The 17,500-nt window shown below is 43.3% G+C and overlaps 3 protein-coding genes across 3 annotated transcripts in view; 2 read left to right on the plus strand and 1 right to left on the minus strand.

Annotated features, from left to right (window-relative positions):
* Positions 1 to 1,180, minus strand: part of LOC137971434 (E3 ubiquitin ligase RNF157-like) — a 20,018-nt gene extending 18,838 nt beyond the window's left edge. Inside the window, exon 1 of the mRNA XM_068818262.1 lies at positions 1,156 to 1,180. Coding sequence (XP_068674363.1) covers positions 1,156 to 1,180 — 25 coding nt within the window. The remainder of the gene's footprint in view (positions 1 to 1,155) is intronic.
* Positions 1,181 to 1,259: 79 nt separating this feature from the next.
* Positions 1,260 to 8,772, plus strand: LOC137971436 (uncharacterized). The gene is made up of 3 exons (XM_068818263.1): positions 1,260 to 1,321; positions 1,466 to 1,786; positions 3,633 to 8,772. Exons 1-3 carry the CDS (start codon positions 1,260 to 1,262, stop codon positions 8,770 to 8,772), a joined length of 5,523 nt encoding a protein of 1,840 aa, XP_068674364.1.
* LOC137969375 (uncharacterized) lies at positions 8,649 to 16,532 on the plus strand. The gene is made up of 2 exons (XM_068815583.1): positions 8,649 to 14,615; positions 15,483 to 16,532. Exons 1-2 carry the CDS (start codon positions 8,790 to 8,792, stop codon positions 16,401 to 16,403), a joined length of 6,747 nt encoding a protein of 2,248 aa, XP_068671684.1. The 5' UTR covers positions 8,649 to 8,789; the 3' UTR covers positions 16,404 to 16,532.
* Positions 16,533 to 17,500: the final 968 nt, after the last annotated feature.

A 17,500-nucleotide genomic window follows, 5' to 3' on the forward strand; every position in this document is an offset into this window, starting at 1 on the left:
GGGAGAAGACTGGGCCAATGAATGCCCAGGGAAGAAATTTCCCCCTGTAGTGACCATGGAAACTGCAATGCGTGAGGACGGAAAAGGCGAATGGATCTTAACTGGCAAGGTGACAGCGACTGTAGCAGCTGTTCACTCCGGATGGAGCGGAGCGGACTGTTCGGTAGCATTGGCAGCCTCGCACTTCCCAGCGTGTTCCGCGTTTCTCTGGAGGGCATTTCACGAACATTTGACCGATGCTCACTTTAATTTTCGTTGGAGTCGGTGAGTTTTGGCTTGTTTAAGAGTAACCGCTTTAGTGGGACATTCCGGGCAAGTGCCCTGGCCACAATGGCAAACTCGCTGTATACTGCACCGTTGCATTCGCTTTTCGCGACCGGATGAGCATGACATTCCAACCTCCTTAGGATGAAAGCAATCGACCTGTTGTTTGGGTGAATGGGTAGCTTGGTTAAAGTTCGCTTCGACAAGCTCAACATTTCAAGTGATGTGGTTTTGATCAGACATCTTCAAATACTTTTGTCTAATTAGTAGTGGTGAAGACCGCAAATTCCAGTTCCGTGTTTGTAGGAAGAGGACGCGTGATCGCTGGTTATATCAACAAGTCCTTATGCAACGAAACGACTGCATTGTGTGGAAATTGTGATGGTAACAGAGAGAATGACTTAAACGGCACAAGTGGATCGTCTTTACAGAGAACCTGGCCGAGTTTCTGCCGAAGCTCGCCTTTTCCGTGTACAACTAATGGTGATTACAAAGAGAACGGGTGGTAACCGGTGCAGCTAATAAACTCCCTCAAGTTTAAGCGGTTTGGGCGTCCCTCCACTGATCTGATTCCTGAGGTATTTCCATTCACCCTGTCATCACCATCGAACTTTTGTTTAAGCCTCTTACTAAATCAACCCTGGTGATTCCTTTTTTACATACAGCAAGACAATAACACTAACGCGATTGTTTTGAGGTGAATTTGACAGTGCGAATTGGTCTCGGCCCAACTCTGGGATACTGGGCTCTCTCCATACGATAGACACCTGGAAACCAAGTAACCTTTGACTCATATGATAATTTTAACGGTCGCAATACAGTTTATGACCACATCAATTCCGTCTGGGGTGTCCGTCAGGCGACCCTACAACATGATCTCTGGAGCCTAACCTGACAAAGCAGGAGGATGTATCATCTCGGTCGGTCAATGGATTTCCAGCACCCCCACCTAGACCAACTACCACTCAAGAAGCGAATCGGTTGCGCGGGTTTCTATGGGCGTTATCGACGAAGTTCGCCTTCTGGATGAATCGGCAATTTCCAGTGTTGCCACGAGGTAGAGACCCCTAGTTGGAGAATACATGTCATTTCTACGGCACCCCACCTTGCAATTTGTGTTGGAAGTTTCAATGAAGGACAGAGTGACGTTGTGTACGATTTAGGTTAGTGGCGTACATCGGACATTCCATCTGTTGCGCAGAGCCCCTCGGTGGGGTCTTCAGTTCAGGCCATTGGTCCAGGGATTCCTTCCAGTTACCACCCGGAAAGATAACTTTCCAGGACCAGTGAAACTCAGATTGCAAGCAGAGGATTGGTGCAATGAACACATCAAGACGTCGCCTGTAAGCTACGCTTGTGGAGGGTTGGGCGTTGGAACAATATCGTTTTATATCAGAGCGTGTTTAAGAGTCATTGCGTCCAGTCGCCAAGTATCGCTTGGAGTGAGTGCTGTGGTCGCTTTTGCAGATACATGCCAGTTGCAGCTTAACTTAACAGTATGGCCAGCAAGACAGATGTGCAGGTATTTCAGATATTTAATAGTGATATTGTCTCATCGACGACGGGATTCGGTATTTACTTGATTAAACGCCATCTCTGAATAAACGGCCGCCTGGATAACAACAAAAATAGAGAAATTTATCATCGCGTTGACGTTAAAAGGCAAACGACAGGCTGTTGCTGTCATAAAAGCTTGAAAATTTCCTTACTGTAATAATCCACTCTCTCCTTTTAGATAGTGGATCGATATCTTTAGCTAACAGGAAAAAATGAGTTAAAATCATACAACTTTCTTTTATTGGTGGCAAAACGCAAATTTCAGTCTCACGTTTGCCGTTTTTCCTAAACCTGATTCTAAATCTCTCTAATATTGTTAAAGTTACGGTACACCTTCACGGGCGAAATTTTTGTCTTTTTTTTCCTTATTTCATAGTAATCAATACTACTTTGACTACTTTCTCTAGAAAAATACTCCAAAATGTTAAACAAATCGCACGTTATTAACGAAAACGTATTTTTTGATGGATCTTTCTTAGTCAGCAAAGGCGGGAAAAGTCTGTTAGAAACTGTCAACGCAAGGAATTGGTCACGTTTTCCGTGGGAAATTAACCGTAGTCTTGAATTTCAAGTCGTGTTATTTCTTATAAACATCGTCGAATTTTTTCACACATTGTCGTTGGTTTACTCCTGGGGAATGACTTTTTCCTGGGAAAGGATAAACATGAAAAGAGTCCATAGTAAAACCTAAAAAGAAGCGCGGTCGTGCAAAAGATGAAATAAAGAAATAATAATAATAACATTTTTGCGGGTCGTCCCAAAGGACACTGCAGGACATCTCCTGTGTTCGCATTGGCTGTTGTTATCTGCGGTTTTTCCTTGTTGACAGGTAGGCCTTTCCACATTCTGCTCGAAAAAAAGGCTCGGAAGAATTGCCCCCAAAAAAGACAATTCTGCTCGAAATTATGCTGCAAAAGTACTATTATACTGGAATTATGCTTCTCTAAAAACCGGTATTCCTGGGTTCAAAATACTCAAACATGAAAAATGAGACGTTGATTCACCCATCTAGGGTAAGGCTAAACCAACATATGCGCATTTGTTAATTAATTCTTAAAACTAACATGGGCAATAACTTGTAATAATCTAAAGAGTCTGAGACAATCATAAACTAGCCAGATTAAGTGTGTTTTAAATGCTGCTTTTTGATAAAACGAGGATGTTATCGGCGAATATTGTATACCTATTTAAAAGCAGGTTCCAGTATTAGGACCTCCCAATAATTTTAGTTCATGAGTAATAAACTCTTGGGAGCAGTGTTGGCACAGTTCTGAGAGCATTTGCCTCACATCAATGTTTTCAAGACTTGCCGTCATATGTGGGTTGAGTTTGTTCGTTCTCTTCTGTGTTCCGAGAGTCCTTCTCGAGGGTATTCCGGTGTTCCCGTTTTCTCAAAACAACATTTGATTTGAGTTAATTTCTATGTACAGTGTCCACAATTAGTGCGCTAGAAGAGTTGACACTTAAATGATGTTCATAATAATAATAATAATAATAATAATATTATTATTATTATTATTATTCTTATTATTATTATTATTACTATCATCTATCATTCCCTGTTTGAGTAATTTTTTTTCATGCCTTATTTTTTGTCATTATTACTGCATAAATTTAGAATTTAATGTACACACATACAACGAACTTAGAGTCATTACACATCAATGGGCTAGAGAAATTGTCCTAGATATAAATTGTCTGAGACAACTCAAAGGAAAGATGTAAGTTCTAACTTCCAAGTCATTTGCTACTGTTTTGATATGTTAGATGTGGATCTTGGATATCAGCTAATCATATTCGTTTATTTATAGGTTCGAAGTATTTCAAAGGTCGAGATTTATCAACTGGATTGGCGTGAGCTGTGACATTCCATGCAAGTATGGATACCAGATTCGGGGATTTTACGGCAAATGCAAGTGCGACCGCGGTTTCTGGGGGCAGCATTGTGACGAACTCTGCCCTGGAGGTCCTGTTAAAGTCTGTAGTGGGCACGGGCGTTGCTTGAGTCGCAGTGGAATCTGCAGATGTAAAAGAAAGTGGCGAGGAGCTCTTGACTGCAGTCGGTGCACTGCTGGCTACGTAAGCAAAGACTGTTCGGTCGCCATAGCAGCACCCAATGAAAAGCTCCCGATGACTTCGGTCTTTGGAACTGGTTATTATGTTACTTTGGATGGTGTGAAAATCAATGTAAATGTTGCAGGCGAATTTCGCGTCTTGGATTTACCTCGGTATGGCCTTAACATCCAGTTCCGACAAGTAAGAGTTGGCAATTCTGTGAGACTACGATGCGCGATTGTGAGAGTAAGAGAAACTGTGGTAGCAATTCACAGCAGTATCGGTGGTGCTAGTCGAGTACTGATTACAAGGAACGGTTTGCCAGTCAATTACAAGACTCTCATTTCTTTTGGAGTGCCGGGATTTATATTTCAACGATCTTCGCTCAACTCTTTCACCCTAACAGGACCAGGAGGTTTAAATTTTGTTATCAATTCTTTCGCAATGCACTTTGATGTCTCTATCACCATTGACAGATCACTATGTCGAGAGGCTTGCGGTCTACTCGGTAGATGCAGAGAATCTGGATCAAATCCACTGCCCTCGAATTGTACTAGAGGAGGAGGACTTTTGGACACTTACCCTGACATAACCACGATAACACAAGATATGCTCGACTCCTATGTGAATAAATGGGCTATCCCGCGTAATGAAAGTTCCTTTGGTCCTATTTTAAATATATCGGGTGAATCTCCTTCAGTGAACGGAGGAAGCTGTCTATTTTTCAATGGCACATCAATCGTTACTCCACCCATCACCAACGTGTTCATCAGCAACTATATCACAGTTCAATTCTTTGTCAAGGCGAAGGATCCAAGACTATACGGAGGAACGATAATCTCATACGCTTTTAATGAAACTTTTGCAATAACTGTAAATGGAACAATCAGGATTTACTTTGGTGCAATTGTCGTTGACACAAAACTTACACTCGAAACGGAACTTTGGAATCACATCTCATTCGTGTACAAGCGCAGTACGGGACTGGTGCAATTGTACTTGGTGAATGCTGTTGGCGTTATTCAAACAAGAGTCTTTTACGTTGGTGTCGGGATTTTTCCTGAAGGTGGCACATTATCCATCGCCCTATGGCAGATTACATCCGTTTCTTTCTCAGTTTCTGGTTTCGTTGGTTGGGTAGACGAACTAAGCTTCTGGAACAAGCGCTTTGATTCTGTTATGATTCAGGAAATATGGAATACAAATTTGCAGGCGGACACGCCAGATATTGCTCTTCTTTGGAAGTTTGACGAAGGAAATGGTTTCCTTTGCCGAGCAACAGTTGGATCATTTGACTTCGATCTTGCAGTTCCTCCCTTTAGAGGTCCAGCATGGTATCCTTCAGATGCAGTTGCAAGACCTTCTGCCTTCGAATTAGCAGAGCCTTTCGAGGATGCAGTCGACAACTCGACTGAAGAGTTATGTTCCCAAATATTCCAGGAAGGTTCCCTGTACAATGAATGTTCCAACGCAACTGGAGGATCCGCGTTTTACTTTGACGCTTGCGTTGAAGAAGTGTCAACCTCTGAAAATCAAGACTCAGCTATAACGACAGCAATTGCTTTTGCAGAAGAATGCCAAGCCGCACTTAATCTGTCACATTTTCCAGCCAAAGATCTTTGCAGTGTTCTCCCTCCAGAGAATTCTGGTGATGTGAGTTGGGCAATGTGCTCACCGGGATGCCAAATGGGATGGTACTCAGACGGAGCTTGCAGATGCGATAGTGGCTACTGGGGCGTAAACTGTTCCAATTTGTGTCCTGGAGGTGCAGAAAACCCATGTTTTGGCAACGGTCAGTGTATTACCGAGACCGGTAAATGTGAATGTCACCCCAACTGGGAAGGAGACCAAAACTGCTCCACTTGCACTCCAGGATGGAAAGGTCCATCCTGCTCCGTAGCTGTTTCATCAACAGGTCCATCTGTAGCAAACAATTCATTTAAACTATGCACAATTTCTGAGAGTGGCTATGTTACTGGCTTTGATGGCTCACTTTACACATTCAAGGCGTTAGGAGAGTTTGTGATGATTCGTTCTTCAATCGTTGAAGCGCAAGTTCGACAAGTACCATGTGAGACCAGCTCCGTGTGTATTAGTGCCATTGGTGTGAAGTTCAACGAACTCTCCATCAGTGTTCATGCCCCATATGACGAGGGATCACCACCACTGGTGTATGCCAATGATAAAGAAGTCGCTGCCGGAGGAGAGCCAACAAAAGACATGCTAGCGAATAACGTAACCATTCTGCTAACATCCAACAATGCTTACCGGCTAGTCATCTCGCATCATTTGTCCATACAAACAGTGTTCAGAGATCGCTACTTAACTGTGGAGTCTACCGCGACTGAGAGCTTTTGCAAGATCGCAGATGGCCTTTGTGGCTCTTGCTTTAAGGTGCAACCGGGACGAAACGACACTCAAGGAAATGGTAGTTCCGTGTTTCCTGGAGGGCGGCCGACTACAGTTTTAGACGAGATCGGAGCAGAAAGCGCTTCTCACGGTGATGTCGATGGGTTTATCAAAGGAAAACTTTCTGTTGGAGAAGGCAGTCTGTCAGCTATTGTTCTTGATGATGAAGTTCGCAAGGAGACGCGGATAATTTACGGTGGCATATACAGTCTTTATTTCAGGTTCACAGCTGTGGTTACGCGGGGTGTAGTTCGTCTTTTTGTGGGTGACACAGTAACCTTGCAGTTGTTGGTTAAATCTTGCGATCCTCGTTTGTGTGGAGGCACCCTCGTCTCTTACACATCAACTGTAACCTTTTACATCAGTAACCACATAACAGTGAAAGTTGTCATTGGACTCGGCGTGTACGATACCGGAATTGCTACCGAAGCCGACGTATGGAATCAAATCTCCGTTGTGTTCGTTCGTGAAAAGCTGGAATTGTTCGTCTTTATCACATTCTCCTCTGGGCTGGTACAGGTACGCAAATTCGAGGTAACTATAGATCCTTTCATTGCTGAAGGGACATTTGCCATCGGGATGTGGCAGCCCGCTTCAGGAACCATCAGTGTGCAACCAACAAATGTATTCATCGGACAAATAGATGAAATATGCGTATGGAAGATACCGTTTGACTATGCCTTGATTCAGCAGAGTTGGCGTGCAAATATCCAACCTAACGCCCCATCTCTAATGAACTTGTGGAAATTTAACGAGGGTGAAAATGCGGTTGTCAAAGACCTTGTGTCCGGTGTTGAGTTGTCATTCCCTAGATATCCTCTTGGAAAGCCTGATTGGGTGTTTTCCGACGCACCCATTGCCTCTATCGTAACAGTGAATCCGAACAAGAACAACGCGACTTTGCAAGGAATCGCAACTCAGGTGTGTTTTGAGTTCATCTTCCAAGGACCAATCTATTCAGCTTGCAAATTGTTAGGTAACGTGACAATTGAATTTTACTTCCGTGCTTGCGTGGAAGCGGTAGTTGACACTGGATCAACAGTTCAATCCATCGATGCTGTGATAACACTATCAGATTACTGTCAGAAAAATCTTGGCCTAACCTATTTCCCAGCACAGCCGCTATGTAACAAGTTCCCTGGGAAACGCTTTCCCAACTGGATAGGAGCAAACTGCACAACCCCGTGTGTCTTTGGAAAAGCTTCAAACATCAGCGAAGTTTGTGAATGTGATCCCGGTTTCTATGGAGTAAATTGCTCGGGTATTTGCCCTGGAGGAAAGGGACGTGCTTGCAACAACCATGGCATCTGTGATGTTGTGACTGGAAAATGTCTTTGCGAACTTAACTGGCGAGGAAATGAAAACTGTACAGCCTGCTCAACCGGTTGGACGGGGAATGATTGTTCAACAGCCGTCACTCGGCGTTCGTCAAGCGGTGCCTTGTTCGGAGTAGGCGCAGTTTCCGTTGGTGGTCACTTTGCATCACTAAGTGGTATCAGCTATAGCTTGCACGTAACCGGCGAATATTACCTCATACACTCCGTATATGTGCCAGTTGTTGTGCAGGTTCGCTTGGTGGCATGCTACCGAAAGTTGACATGCATTAATTCTATTGCATTGAAATTTGCATCTCACAAGGTTGTCTTGCATGGGCCTTACACATCTGCTGGAAGCATTGTTGTTTGGTTGAACGGAAAAGTAATCGATATCGATGTCCATCGCCTTACTACTCAAACTTACGGGTTCGAAGTAAAAAAGATCACAGCACATTTGTGGGAAGTGAAATACACAGGATTGTACCTAAAAATAAGAGTCACCGGACGGTACTTGAGCTTAAGCACAAATGCAAGTGGATTAGTATGCAAGTCGGCCATTGGCCTCCTTGGTTCCTGCAACCAAGGTCTCTTAGAATCATTGTTGTCTTACAGCCCGAATACAAACTGTTCTGACGGAAGTTTCGCGTTCAACATATCCGGAAACCATCCCAACAGTATATATGCATCAGGCAGTGAGAACAAAACTCAAGATGTCTTAACATCACTTATCGTTTCGAAGCTAAGAGTGAAGGCTTGTCACAGCTTATTCGAATACGTCTATAAGGGAATTATCGAATATCGAGAAGCTAATGCTGGCTACGCACTTTACTTTGACCATACAACAGTTGTTTCTGGAGAGATCTACAAGGCTTTCGTATCTACGGACATAACAATTAACATCATGTTCAAAACGGACCGTTATGGAGTTATAGTTTCCTATACCGCGACAAAGACATTCTTTGTTACCAACTCAGGAGGGGCGTTCGTTGTGTACTTTGGAGATAACGTTTATCCTACGAACATTGCTGCGGAGCTCACCGAATGGAATCAGATCAGTCTTGTGTTTAGAAAATCCTCTGGGGTGTTGCAATTTTATTACTTCTCATCTGGCGGTCAGTTGCATCGTCTAGACATAAACATCGGCTTCGATATTTTTGTTCCCGGGGGATAATTGCCTTCGCAGGTTGGATGCCATCTTTGGACGGTTCTGGAATTCAGCCTACCGAGGTCTTCGCTGGCTTCATAGATGAAGTTCGCATCTGGACACGGTATTTCCATCCAGCATTCATTCTTCAGACCTGGAACAGATCCGTTAGTGTAGGGAGTGAAGACATTGCACACACTTGGAAGTTTAATGAAGGTGAAGGAATCGTCGCTGTTGATAAAGTGACAGGAATGAGCCTTGAGCTTCCTTTCAAACCATGGAAGGAACCAGAGTGGAGGTATTCAGATGTGGTTTTACAAATGCCATTTTACGAGCAACAACAAGCTTTTCCATTTGCGAATAAAACATTCCAAGTCGAAGCTGAATTATTCTGTAATAGAACGTTGTTAAACGGCCCTCTATATTCAAACTGCGACAGCCTTGGCCTGGGTGTGGCCATTTTTTATTTCAGATCTTGCCTCCAAAGAATTGCAAGCTTTAATTCCTTGTACGTGTCTTTGGAAGTGATTATAGCCTATGCTGATTACTGTCAAGCCGTTAATAACTTAACACTCTGGCCGGCCAAGTCTCTCTGTAATGAATTCCCCGGCAGGGACTTTCCCATTTGGTTCGGAAAGGATTGCGATCGAAAATGCATCTTTGGTAAGAAGATCGATTTTGAGACATGCATTTGTCACCATGGTTACTGGGGTTCGGAGTGCGGTAACCCTTGTCCTGGCGGAGTAGCGACACCTTGTAACAACAATGGAATGTGTGACAGCGGGACAGGGAAATGTGAGTGCCACGCTAACTACAATGGAACAGAAGACTGTAGCGCTTGTTCCTCTGGATGGACTGGGGCCGACTGTTCCCTTGCCTTGGTAATTGTCAGGAAGGTTCATGTATCAATCGCGGTATCGTCCACTGGAGGCCATTACGTTACTTTTGACGGATACAGCTTCACCCTTGTGGCAGTTGGTGAATACTACCTCCTATTTGATCCCACTTTATCATTCCAAGTTCAAGTTCGTCACGTTCCCTGCCGACTACAATCCGTTTGTGTCAACGCCTTGGGAATACGCATCTTCTCAACCGTGGTATCATTCCACGCTCCTTACATCTCTGGTGGAGGTCCAGTCATCTGGGTCAACGGAAAGGTTCTACCTCTATCCGGATTTGTTACTGTCTTAGGAGACACTCATCTTGGCGTTCACCTGGAGTACACAGGCAGTGGCCAGTACCTTATTACTTGGCGAGACAATTTTGCCATTCACATACGCATTGATGGACGCTACTTGAGTTTCAAAGTGGATGTAAAGCCGGCTTATTGCGCGAACTCAACTGGGCTGCTTGGTTCTTGCGACAACAATCCAGACAATGATCTTACAGTTAGTTCCAACTCAACCGCCTTCCCTGCAAACATCTCTCAGTCGGCATTGAATTCAGGACTTTCAAACCACAGTCTTGTTCTTAAGAATGACAGCTTGATTGTCTTGAAGTATGAATACTTCCAAGAGACGAGACTTCCATCTGGAGGAGTCTATGCCCTCGTTTTTAACCACTCAGGAGCCTCGTCCAGGCCAATTACGCAGGCATTTACTGTGAACGTCGATATCACCATTGAAATCCTCCTTAAGCCGTACAAGTTGGGTGGAACAGTATTCTCCTACGCAGTCTCACAAACATTTGCTGTTTTGATTGAGAACTCTCTTACAATACACTTTGGAAATACCATCATAATCACTGGAGTTAATTTGACAATTAATCAGTGGAGTCACATATCGCTTATCTGGTATCACAAGACGCACACTTTGGAGTTTTATCACTTCGACTCTTTGGGTAAAGTAACGCGAAGGTCTTACATACTGTCGTCCAATCCTTTCATACCAGGAGGGGTCCTTTCGGTTGGACAATGGGAACTTTCACCCGGACAAAACGAAACGTTTACGGATAATTCATTTGTAGGCATCATTGATGAATTCCGCGTGTGGAAACGAGCTTTCAATCCATCTCTCATTCAACAGAATTGGCGCATGAATGTTCTACCCTCTCACCCTGACGTCGCAGGACTCTGGAAAATCAATGAAGGCGAGGGTGACGTCGTAAAAAATGCAGTCAGTGACGAGCACATTTATCTGCCGAAATCACCTTGGCAACGGCCATTGTGGATATTTTCTGATGCAGAGGTGACACCCAATTTTACATCGTCTGAAAGACCATTTGAAACTCATTTCCACAATAAGACACTGGAAACGAGCGCAAAATCTTTCTGCCGCGAATTGTTCTTCGAGAGTCCAATGTACGACCTCTGTTACGGTGACTTGAAAGCTGAACTTGAATTTTACTTCCTGGTTTGTCTAAAAGATGTAGCAGCAAGTGCTAATATTGGGGCAGCCCTGACGGCTGTCATAACATTTTCAGACCATTGTGAAGCGGCACTAAACCTCACCATCTGGCCAGCTCAGCGGCTTTGTAACAAGTTTCCAGGAAGCCAGTTTCCTGTTTGGATCGGAGACAACTGTGATGTCAAATGTGTCTTTGGGACCGCGGATGCCAATGACCGGAACCTTTGTGTCTGTACCAAGGGTTATTGGGGAAGCGATTGTTCCCATCTATGTCCAGGTGGTCTTTTAACTACATGCGGAGATCATGGGCTGTGCGACAGGGTTACAGGACAATGCAAATGTGAGGTTAATTGGGCAGGCGATGGCAACTGTAGAAGCTGTAGTCCTGGATGGAATGGAACGAACTGTCAATTTGCTGTCAAGCTTGTAACGGGAATATCATCCAACACTGTTGTGTTTGCATCGATTGGTGGTTATGGATACTTTACAACGTTCTTCGGTGTAAGTTTTACTCACAGAGTTATCGGAGAATTTTATCTTTTGCGATCCATTGAGCGCAACTTTTTCATCCAGCTACGACAAGCTTCTTGCGTGACTGATGGCTCGTACACCACACTTTGCACAACAGGTTTTTCTTTTGGTTTCCATGACACCCATGTTGTTATTCGTGCACCAATCAAAACGCTCGTGGTGACAGAAACCTTCTTTCCTTTTGTTTGGTTGAATGGCAAAGTACTCCAAGTTGACCACAGAACCCAGCTATCAGTGCACTTCGTCATGGTTCGCATTTCCACCGTCACTTTTCACATATACGGCCCAGATGGAATGAAATTTGTCTTAACTATTGGAAACAGTCTTTCCGTGGCAGTCAACGTACCAGCTTTGTATTGTCAAAACTCCACTGGTCTCCTAGGGTCGTGCATAGATCATTTGTTCAACAACTTTGACAGTCTTGAATCGTACATAGCAGACCTAAAGATCCGGTCAATAGTCGACGTTTCCCGGACTTTGTTCATCTACGAGGTCTTGCACTACTTCGAACACCGCATTCCCACCGGCGGCGGTTTCAATTTGTTTTTCGCCGATAGCTCAGTTCGATCAGGCCCCATCTTCTTTCCCACAGTCGATGTTCTAACGATTGAGCTTCTTGTAAAGGCTCACCAACCAGGAGGGGTCATTCTATCGTACTTAAGCCACAGTATTTTTGCCTTGGTTGACGACGTAACCCTTACCATCATCTACAATGGATCAGTCTACGACACTGGCTTCAGCCTTGAGATTCATCGTTGGAATCAAATTACCCTTGTCTATAAAAAGCTGGTTGGGATCTTTCACTTTTATTTCTTCAGCTATTCTGGAGAGGTAAAAGTTCGTGTATTTAAGCTTGACAGCCGCGTTTTTGCCACCGAAGGAGTCCTAACGCTTGGCCAATGGCAGCCGTCAGTTTCCTCAGACGATCTTCTCCCAAAATCGAGCTTCGTTGGTGAGATTGACGAAGTGCGCATGTGGAAAAGACGAACGAACCCAGACCTTGTGAAACTGAATTGGAAGATAAATGTGGAAGTGAGTTCATTCCCAGACTTGCTTCACCTATGGAAATTCAATCAAGCTGAGGGAAATGTCATTCGTGATTTGCAAGGGACAAGTCACTTATATGTAACAAAGTTCCATGAACCGCGTTGGTCGTTCTCAGATGCTGACATACCTCGAACTAAAGCGAAAGACACTACATTTGCTAACGTGAGGCTGCGACTAGAGGCCGAATCATTCTGCTTCAGCCTTCTCCTTAGTGGGACATTGTACGCCAGATGCGAGGCACTAACAATTCAAGTGGCCCAGTTTTATTACAAAGCTTGCCTATACGACATTTCGGTATCACTGAGTCTACACTCTGCCGTTTACGCGGTCGTCTCCTTCGCAGACTACTGCCAAAGCGCTCTTGAACTAACTGCATGGCCTGCAAAGGAACTCTGTCATCACTTTGAGCTCCAACGATTTCCGTACTGGATTGGATCGCAGTGCACGACGCGTTGTGTCTTTGGATACGCTGTTCCGGATGTGAATGCAACAGACCTTGTCTCCTGTAAATGCCAGCCTGGCTATTGGGGCGAGGATTGCTCCAACCTTTGTCTAGGAGGATTGAGGAAAATCTGTAATGGTCATGGTGTTTGCAGTGAAGAAAATGGTACATGTGACTGCGATGCTCACTGGAGAGGCAATGTTACCAATCTGTCAGGAGATAATGCACAATTAAATTGCAGTGTGTGTACGGACGGCTGGATGGGCACAGACTGTGCAGTCGCAGACCAATCTGCTCTGGCCAACTCGTCTGAGACGCAAATGGCTCTAAACTTTGGCGATCCCCATTTCACCAGTGTGATGGGCATGAACTTTCACTTCGAAGTCCCCGGTGCATACCAGCTCATCAACCTGTCTGCTGTGGTGGCACAGGCATTGATAGTTCCGTGCAATAACATGATGAACTGCCGACGAATCAGCGAAGTCACTTTACGTTCCTCGCAAGCAAAGCTTTTTGTTCGTTACACTGATCTCGAGACCATGGAAAGTGGAACTGTTAACCTGGTAACAAACGAAACATCCGCACTTGGTGGTACTGATGAATGGGTTGAGGTTGCTGACATCAGATACCGTTGGCTCAAAGATACTATTTTGGAGGTTGGATTCTTGGAATACAAGGGAGTTCAGATCAATATCCTCGCATACGATGGTACATTGGGAACTGCAATTCAAATGCCAAAATCAATGAGAGACAACACGGATGGCATTTGTGGAGCGAAAGAGGGAAAGTGGATGCAAGAACACAATAACAGAAGCCGTGCGTTGCGTGCAGTTGACCTTTCTCAAGAACTAGCTATAAACGCGTCCAGGGAAACCACGAACCAGTTTTCAATGAATCAAAAAACACTTGATCTTAGACTCAGCAGCCAATCCAAGATGAAACGAGAGGATAACTTCTTGACTACGAAAAACTCCTGGCGTAGTTTTTCCGGTGCAGGTTACATGCTGGAGTTTTCTTCCAGTAACACGGCTGTCATGTACGGTGGAAACTCAAGCATCCCAGGTCTTGACGAGTTTACCATTGAAATCTGGATCTGTCTAGTCAATAAAGGATCAAGTGTTTCTGAGCTTTGCTCATCGAGCCAGAGACTCTCTAGTGATAAAATCATTGGTACCCACGCAATCTTCTCTGCGTCGACAAATAGCGGAAACTTTGCCATCTTTTGTAAAAACGGAATACGTGTCGACTGGGACGGAGAGAAATTTGTAAGCGGTATTAACATCACTGAAGGCGTGTGGACCCACCTTGCGGTGACGTGGAGGAATATTGATGGCCGAATGAAGGCTTCCGCGAACGCGCAAGGCAGGCAACAAAGTGCGACGACTTTTGGGGTTAAGATTGGGAACCACTTCTCTTTCGATGGGCTGCTTATTCTCGGACGGTACATCCGGGGATATATGATGGACAACGAGTATGACATGCGTGGAGCTTTGGACGAATTTAAGGTAACGACTAAAAGTGTTTTGTAAAACCAATATTGGACTGCAGAAGCTAATGACTGAAAGAATCTGATTCTGAAAATACGAATAGCGTTTGGTAAACAATGTGACAAGATTGTAATTTTTAAAAAGCTATCTTTGACCCTCCTGCTAGGGTGACCCTACCTGCTTGCAAACAGGGCGTTATATATAGTTTTCTTTTGGCTTATATTTGAATTTCAAAACATTGTATCGGCAAATCATTTAACTCCCTGAAGAAGTCATGCCGTGACTGACAAAATTCTGTTTGGTTTAAACAAAAAATATATAACCTCACAGCCGTACAACCAGCCTTGCATTATTATTTTGTTTATAGTTAATTATGAACGTTGCACTTAAATTTTATATAATCCTAACGATTTTTCAAACACTTTGTAACTGACGATGATATTCGTAACATCGAAACATGTCTTTTAAATTTAAAAAATTCATAATTTTTTCCAAAAATTACAATTCACTTTCTGCTCTCTCGACCAGTGTAAAAATGTTATTCAACGCTTGACCCGGTGAGGAATTCATGTCTCGTCGCTGCACAGTGCGCTCTATGAGAGGACAGATTGTGTAAGGTCCCAACTAATAACAATAATAATCATACTTGTTAAAAAATCTCAATCTTATTTTGTACTACCCGTGTGCAAGTGCTCTTGCACACGGGTCAAAAATCAAACCAAATCACAGGAAATGAAAGCAGATCGAGTCATTTCATCTCGTTGACGTCGCCTCCTTGCTGAGTTTCGTTTGACTTGACAAAGCAACAATAAATGAAACAGCAATAGTCCTCAAAACGTTTTCTTCGATAAAACGCATTGAGATAATTGTCTTTGTCTTCAACAGGTGTGGCAGTATGCAAAGACTGTGGAACAACTTAACTCTTCGATGTATTTAAAGTTCGATAATTACCGTGAAGGATTAGTGCTCTCCTTGCCTCTAGACGAAGGAATGGGGTTGACCACTGAGGGCATCTTTTATACTCCGCTTCCGGTTGACGTCACTAGTGCCCCACAGACTACCTCAGCTGTTAATACGACCATTGTACAGTTCTTAATCCATTCCGGTGAGTCCCCTGGATGGGCCCCCTCAGGGGTTCATATGACGCCCATGGCAAATTACAGTCTTGTGTTCAGAAACGCCACTCTCAAAGAACTTGCTGTCCAGTTATGTTACAAACAATTTTATGAAGGGGTGTTGCAAGATCACTGTAGCAAGACCTTGGTTTCTCAAGCACTGTTTTTCTACGAGTCTTGCCTCACCGATGTGGCTGATTCTGGGAGCCTTGCTCACTACAAACTCTCGGTAAGTCTGTTCGGCTTGTACTGCCAGAAAGTACTTGGCATTCCTGAGTGTCTTCTGTATGGCACCTACGACGCTTTCTCACAGTGTCCCAAAGAGACTGATGTTAAAGAACAAGTCCTTACCACAGTTGAAATCGTCGTCGCGACCGTTTCGTCACTCCTATTTCTCTTGTTCCTTCTCATTATTATTATCGTGGTTTGCCGACGTAGAAAGAGAAAATCTCACGTAGAGCGCATCTACCTAGATGACCACACAGGCAGGCCGTCCAACCAGTACGTTCATGAGGAAGACGATGACCATCCGCATACTTACATGATGAAGACTCTGGATGTGCACACTACCGATTCAGAGGACGAATTCAGTCTCACAGGAGCGCGTTCGTTTGGACGAAAACCGCTGTTAAGAAACCCAGCGGGTGCAATGTGGCCAGATGGAGAAGATGAAGATGAGACTGCAATGTGATTAGAAATCACTCGAGTTCAAAGACCTTTTCTAAGTTCTTTAAGAACTTTCAACCAGTTTTATTTAGAAAAGGGACACGCATAAAATAAATTGAGCTAAAATTTAGAAACTGTAGAATTCATTGAAATTTACATTTTTCGTACTATCTTATTTTTATTCAAACGAACAGATTGTAATTTTAATAGCTTTCGCGCATTTTTCAACGCCCGCATGCTGTCACTGTTAACTAAATTAAAATTACTTAAAAGAAACTCAATTGTTAGACATGTATAACGTTGACATCTTTCTGTTAACTTTCTTCTCAAACAAAAAGAGAGAGTGCCTGGGAACTAGAGTGTGTTCATTTTATGTCAACGTGTTTACACGAATCAGTATAGGTAAAATATATAGGACTTGACGAATATCGCGTGCTATGAGTTTACAGTTAAATAACTTTCAACCAGTTTTACTTAGAAAAGGGACACTTGCATAAAAAAAATTGAGCTAAAATTTAGAAACTGTAGAATTCATTGAAATTTACATTTTTCGTACTATCTTATTTTTATTCAAACGAACAGATTGTAATTTTAATAGCTTTCGCCCATTTTTCAACGCCCGCATGCTGTCACTGTTAACTAAAATTACTTAAAAGAAACTCAATTGTTAGACATGCATAACGTTGACATCTTTCTGTTCACTTTCTTCTCAAACAGAAAGAGAGAGTGCCTGGGAACTAGAGTGTGTTCATTTTATGTCAACGTGTTTACACGAATCAGTATAGCTAAAAATATATAGGACTTGACGAATATCGCATGCTATGAGTTTACACTTAAATAACAATAATAGTTTTAAGTTAATGTGTTGCGTTTGCTATGAATGCTTTCCATTTATATTTCATTTAATTTTTGCAATAAAGGAAAAGTTGTTTACCTATTTAGTGGAGTCCTTTTTGACAAACACTTTATTTTCATAACTAGGGTTTTACCATATGTAGTTGCCCTTTTAAAAGGTCTATGTTTGATAACAGCTCTTTTTTACAAAATTTGACACAAAACCGTAGTTAAAAATAACTAGGAATCGGCCATAGCAGAGACTACCGGTAGCTTTTTTTGTGTCGT

This window comes from Montipora foliosa, chromosome 9 (assembly GCF_036669935.1).
Source record: "Montipora foliosa isolate CH-2021 chromosome 9, ASM3666993v2, whole genome shotgun sequence".
In the NCBI taxonomy this organism is placed as follows: Eukaryota; Metazoa; Cnidaria; class Anthozoa; order Scleractinia; family Acroporidae; genus Montipora; species Montipora foliosa.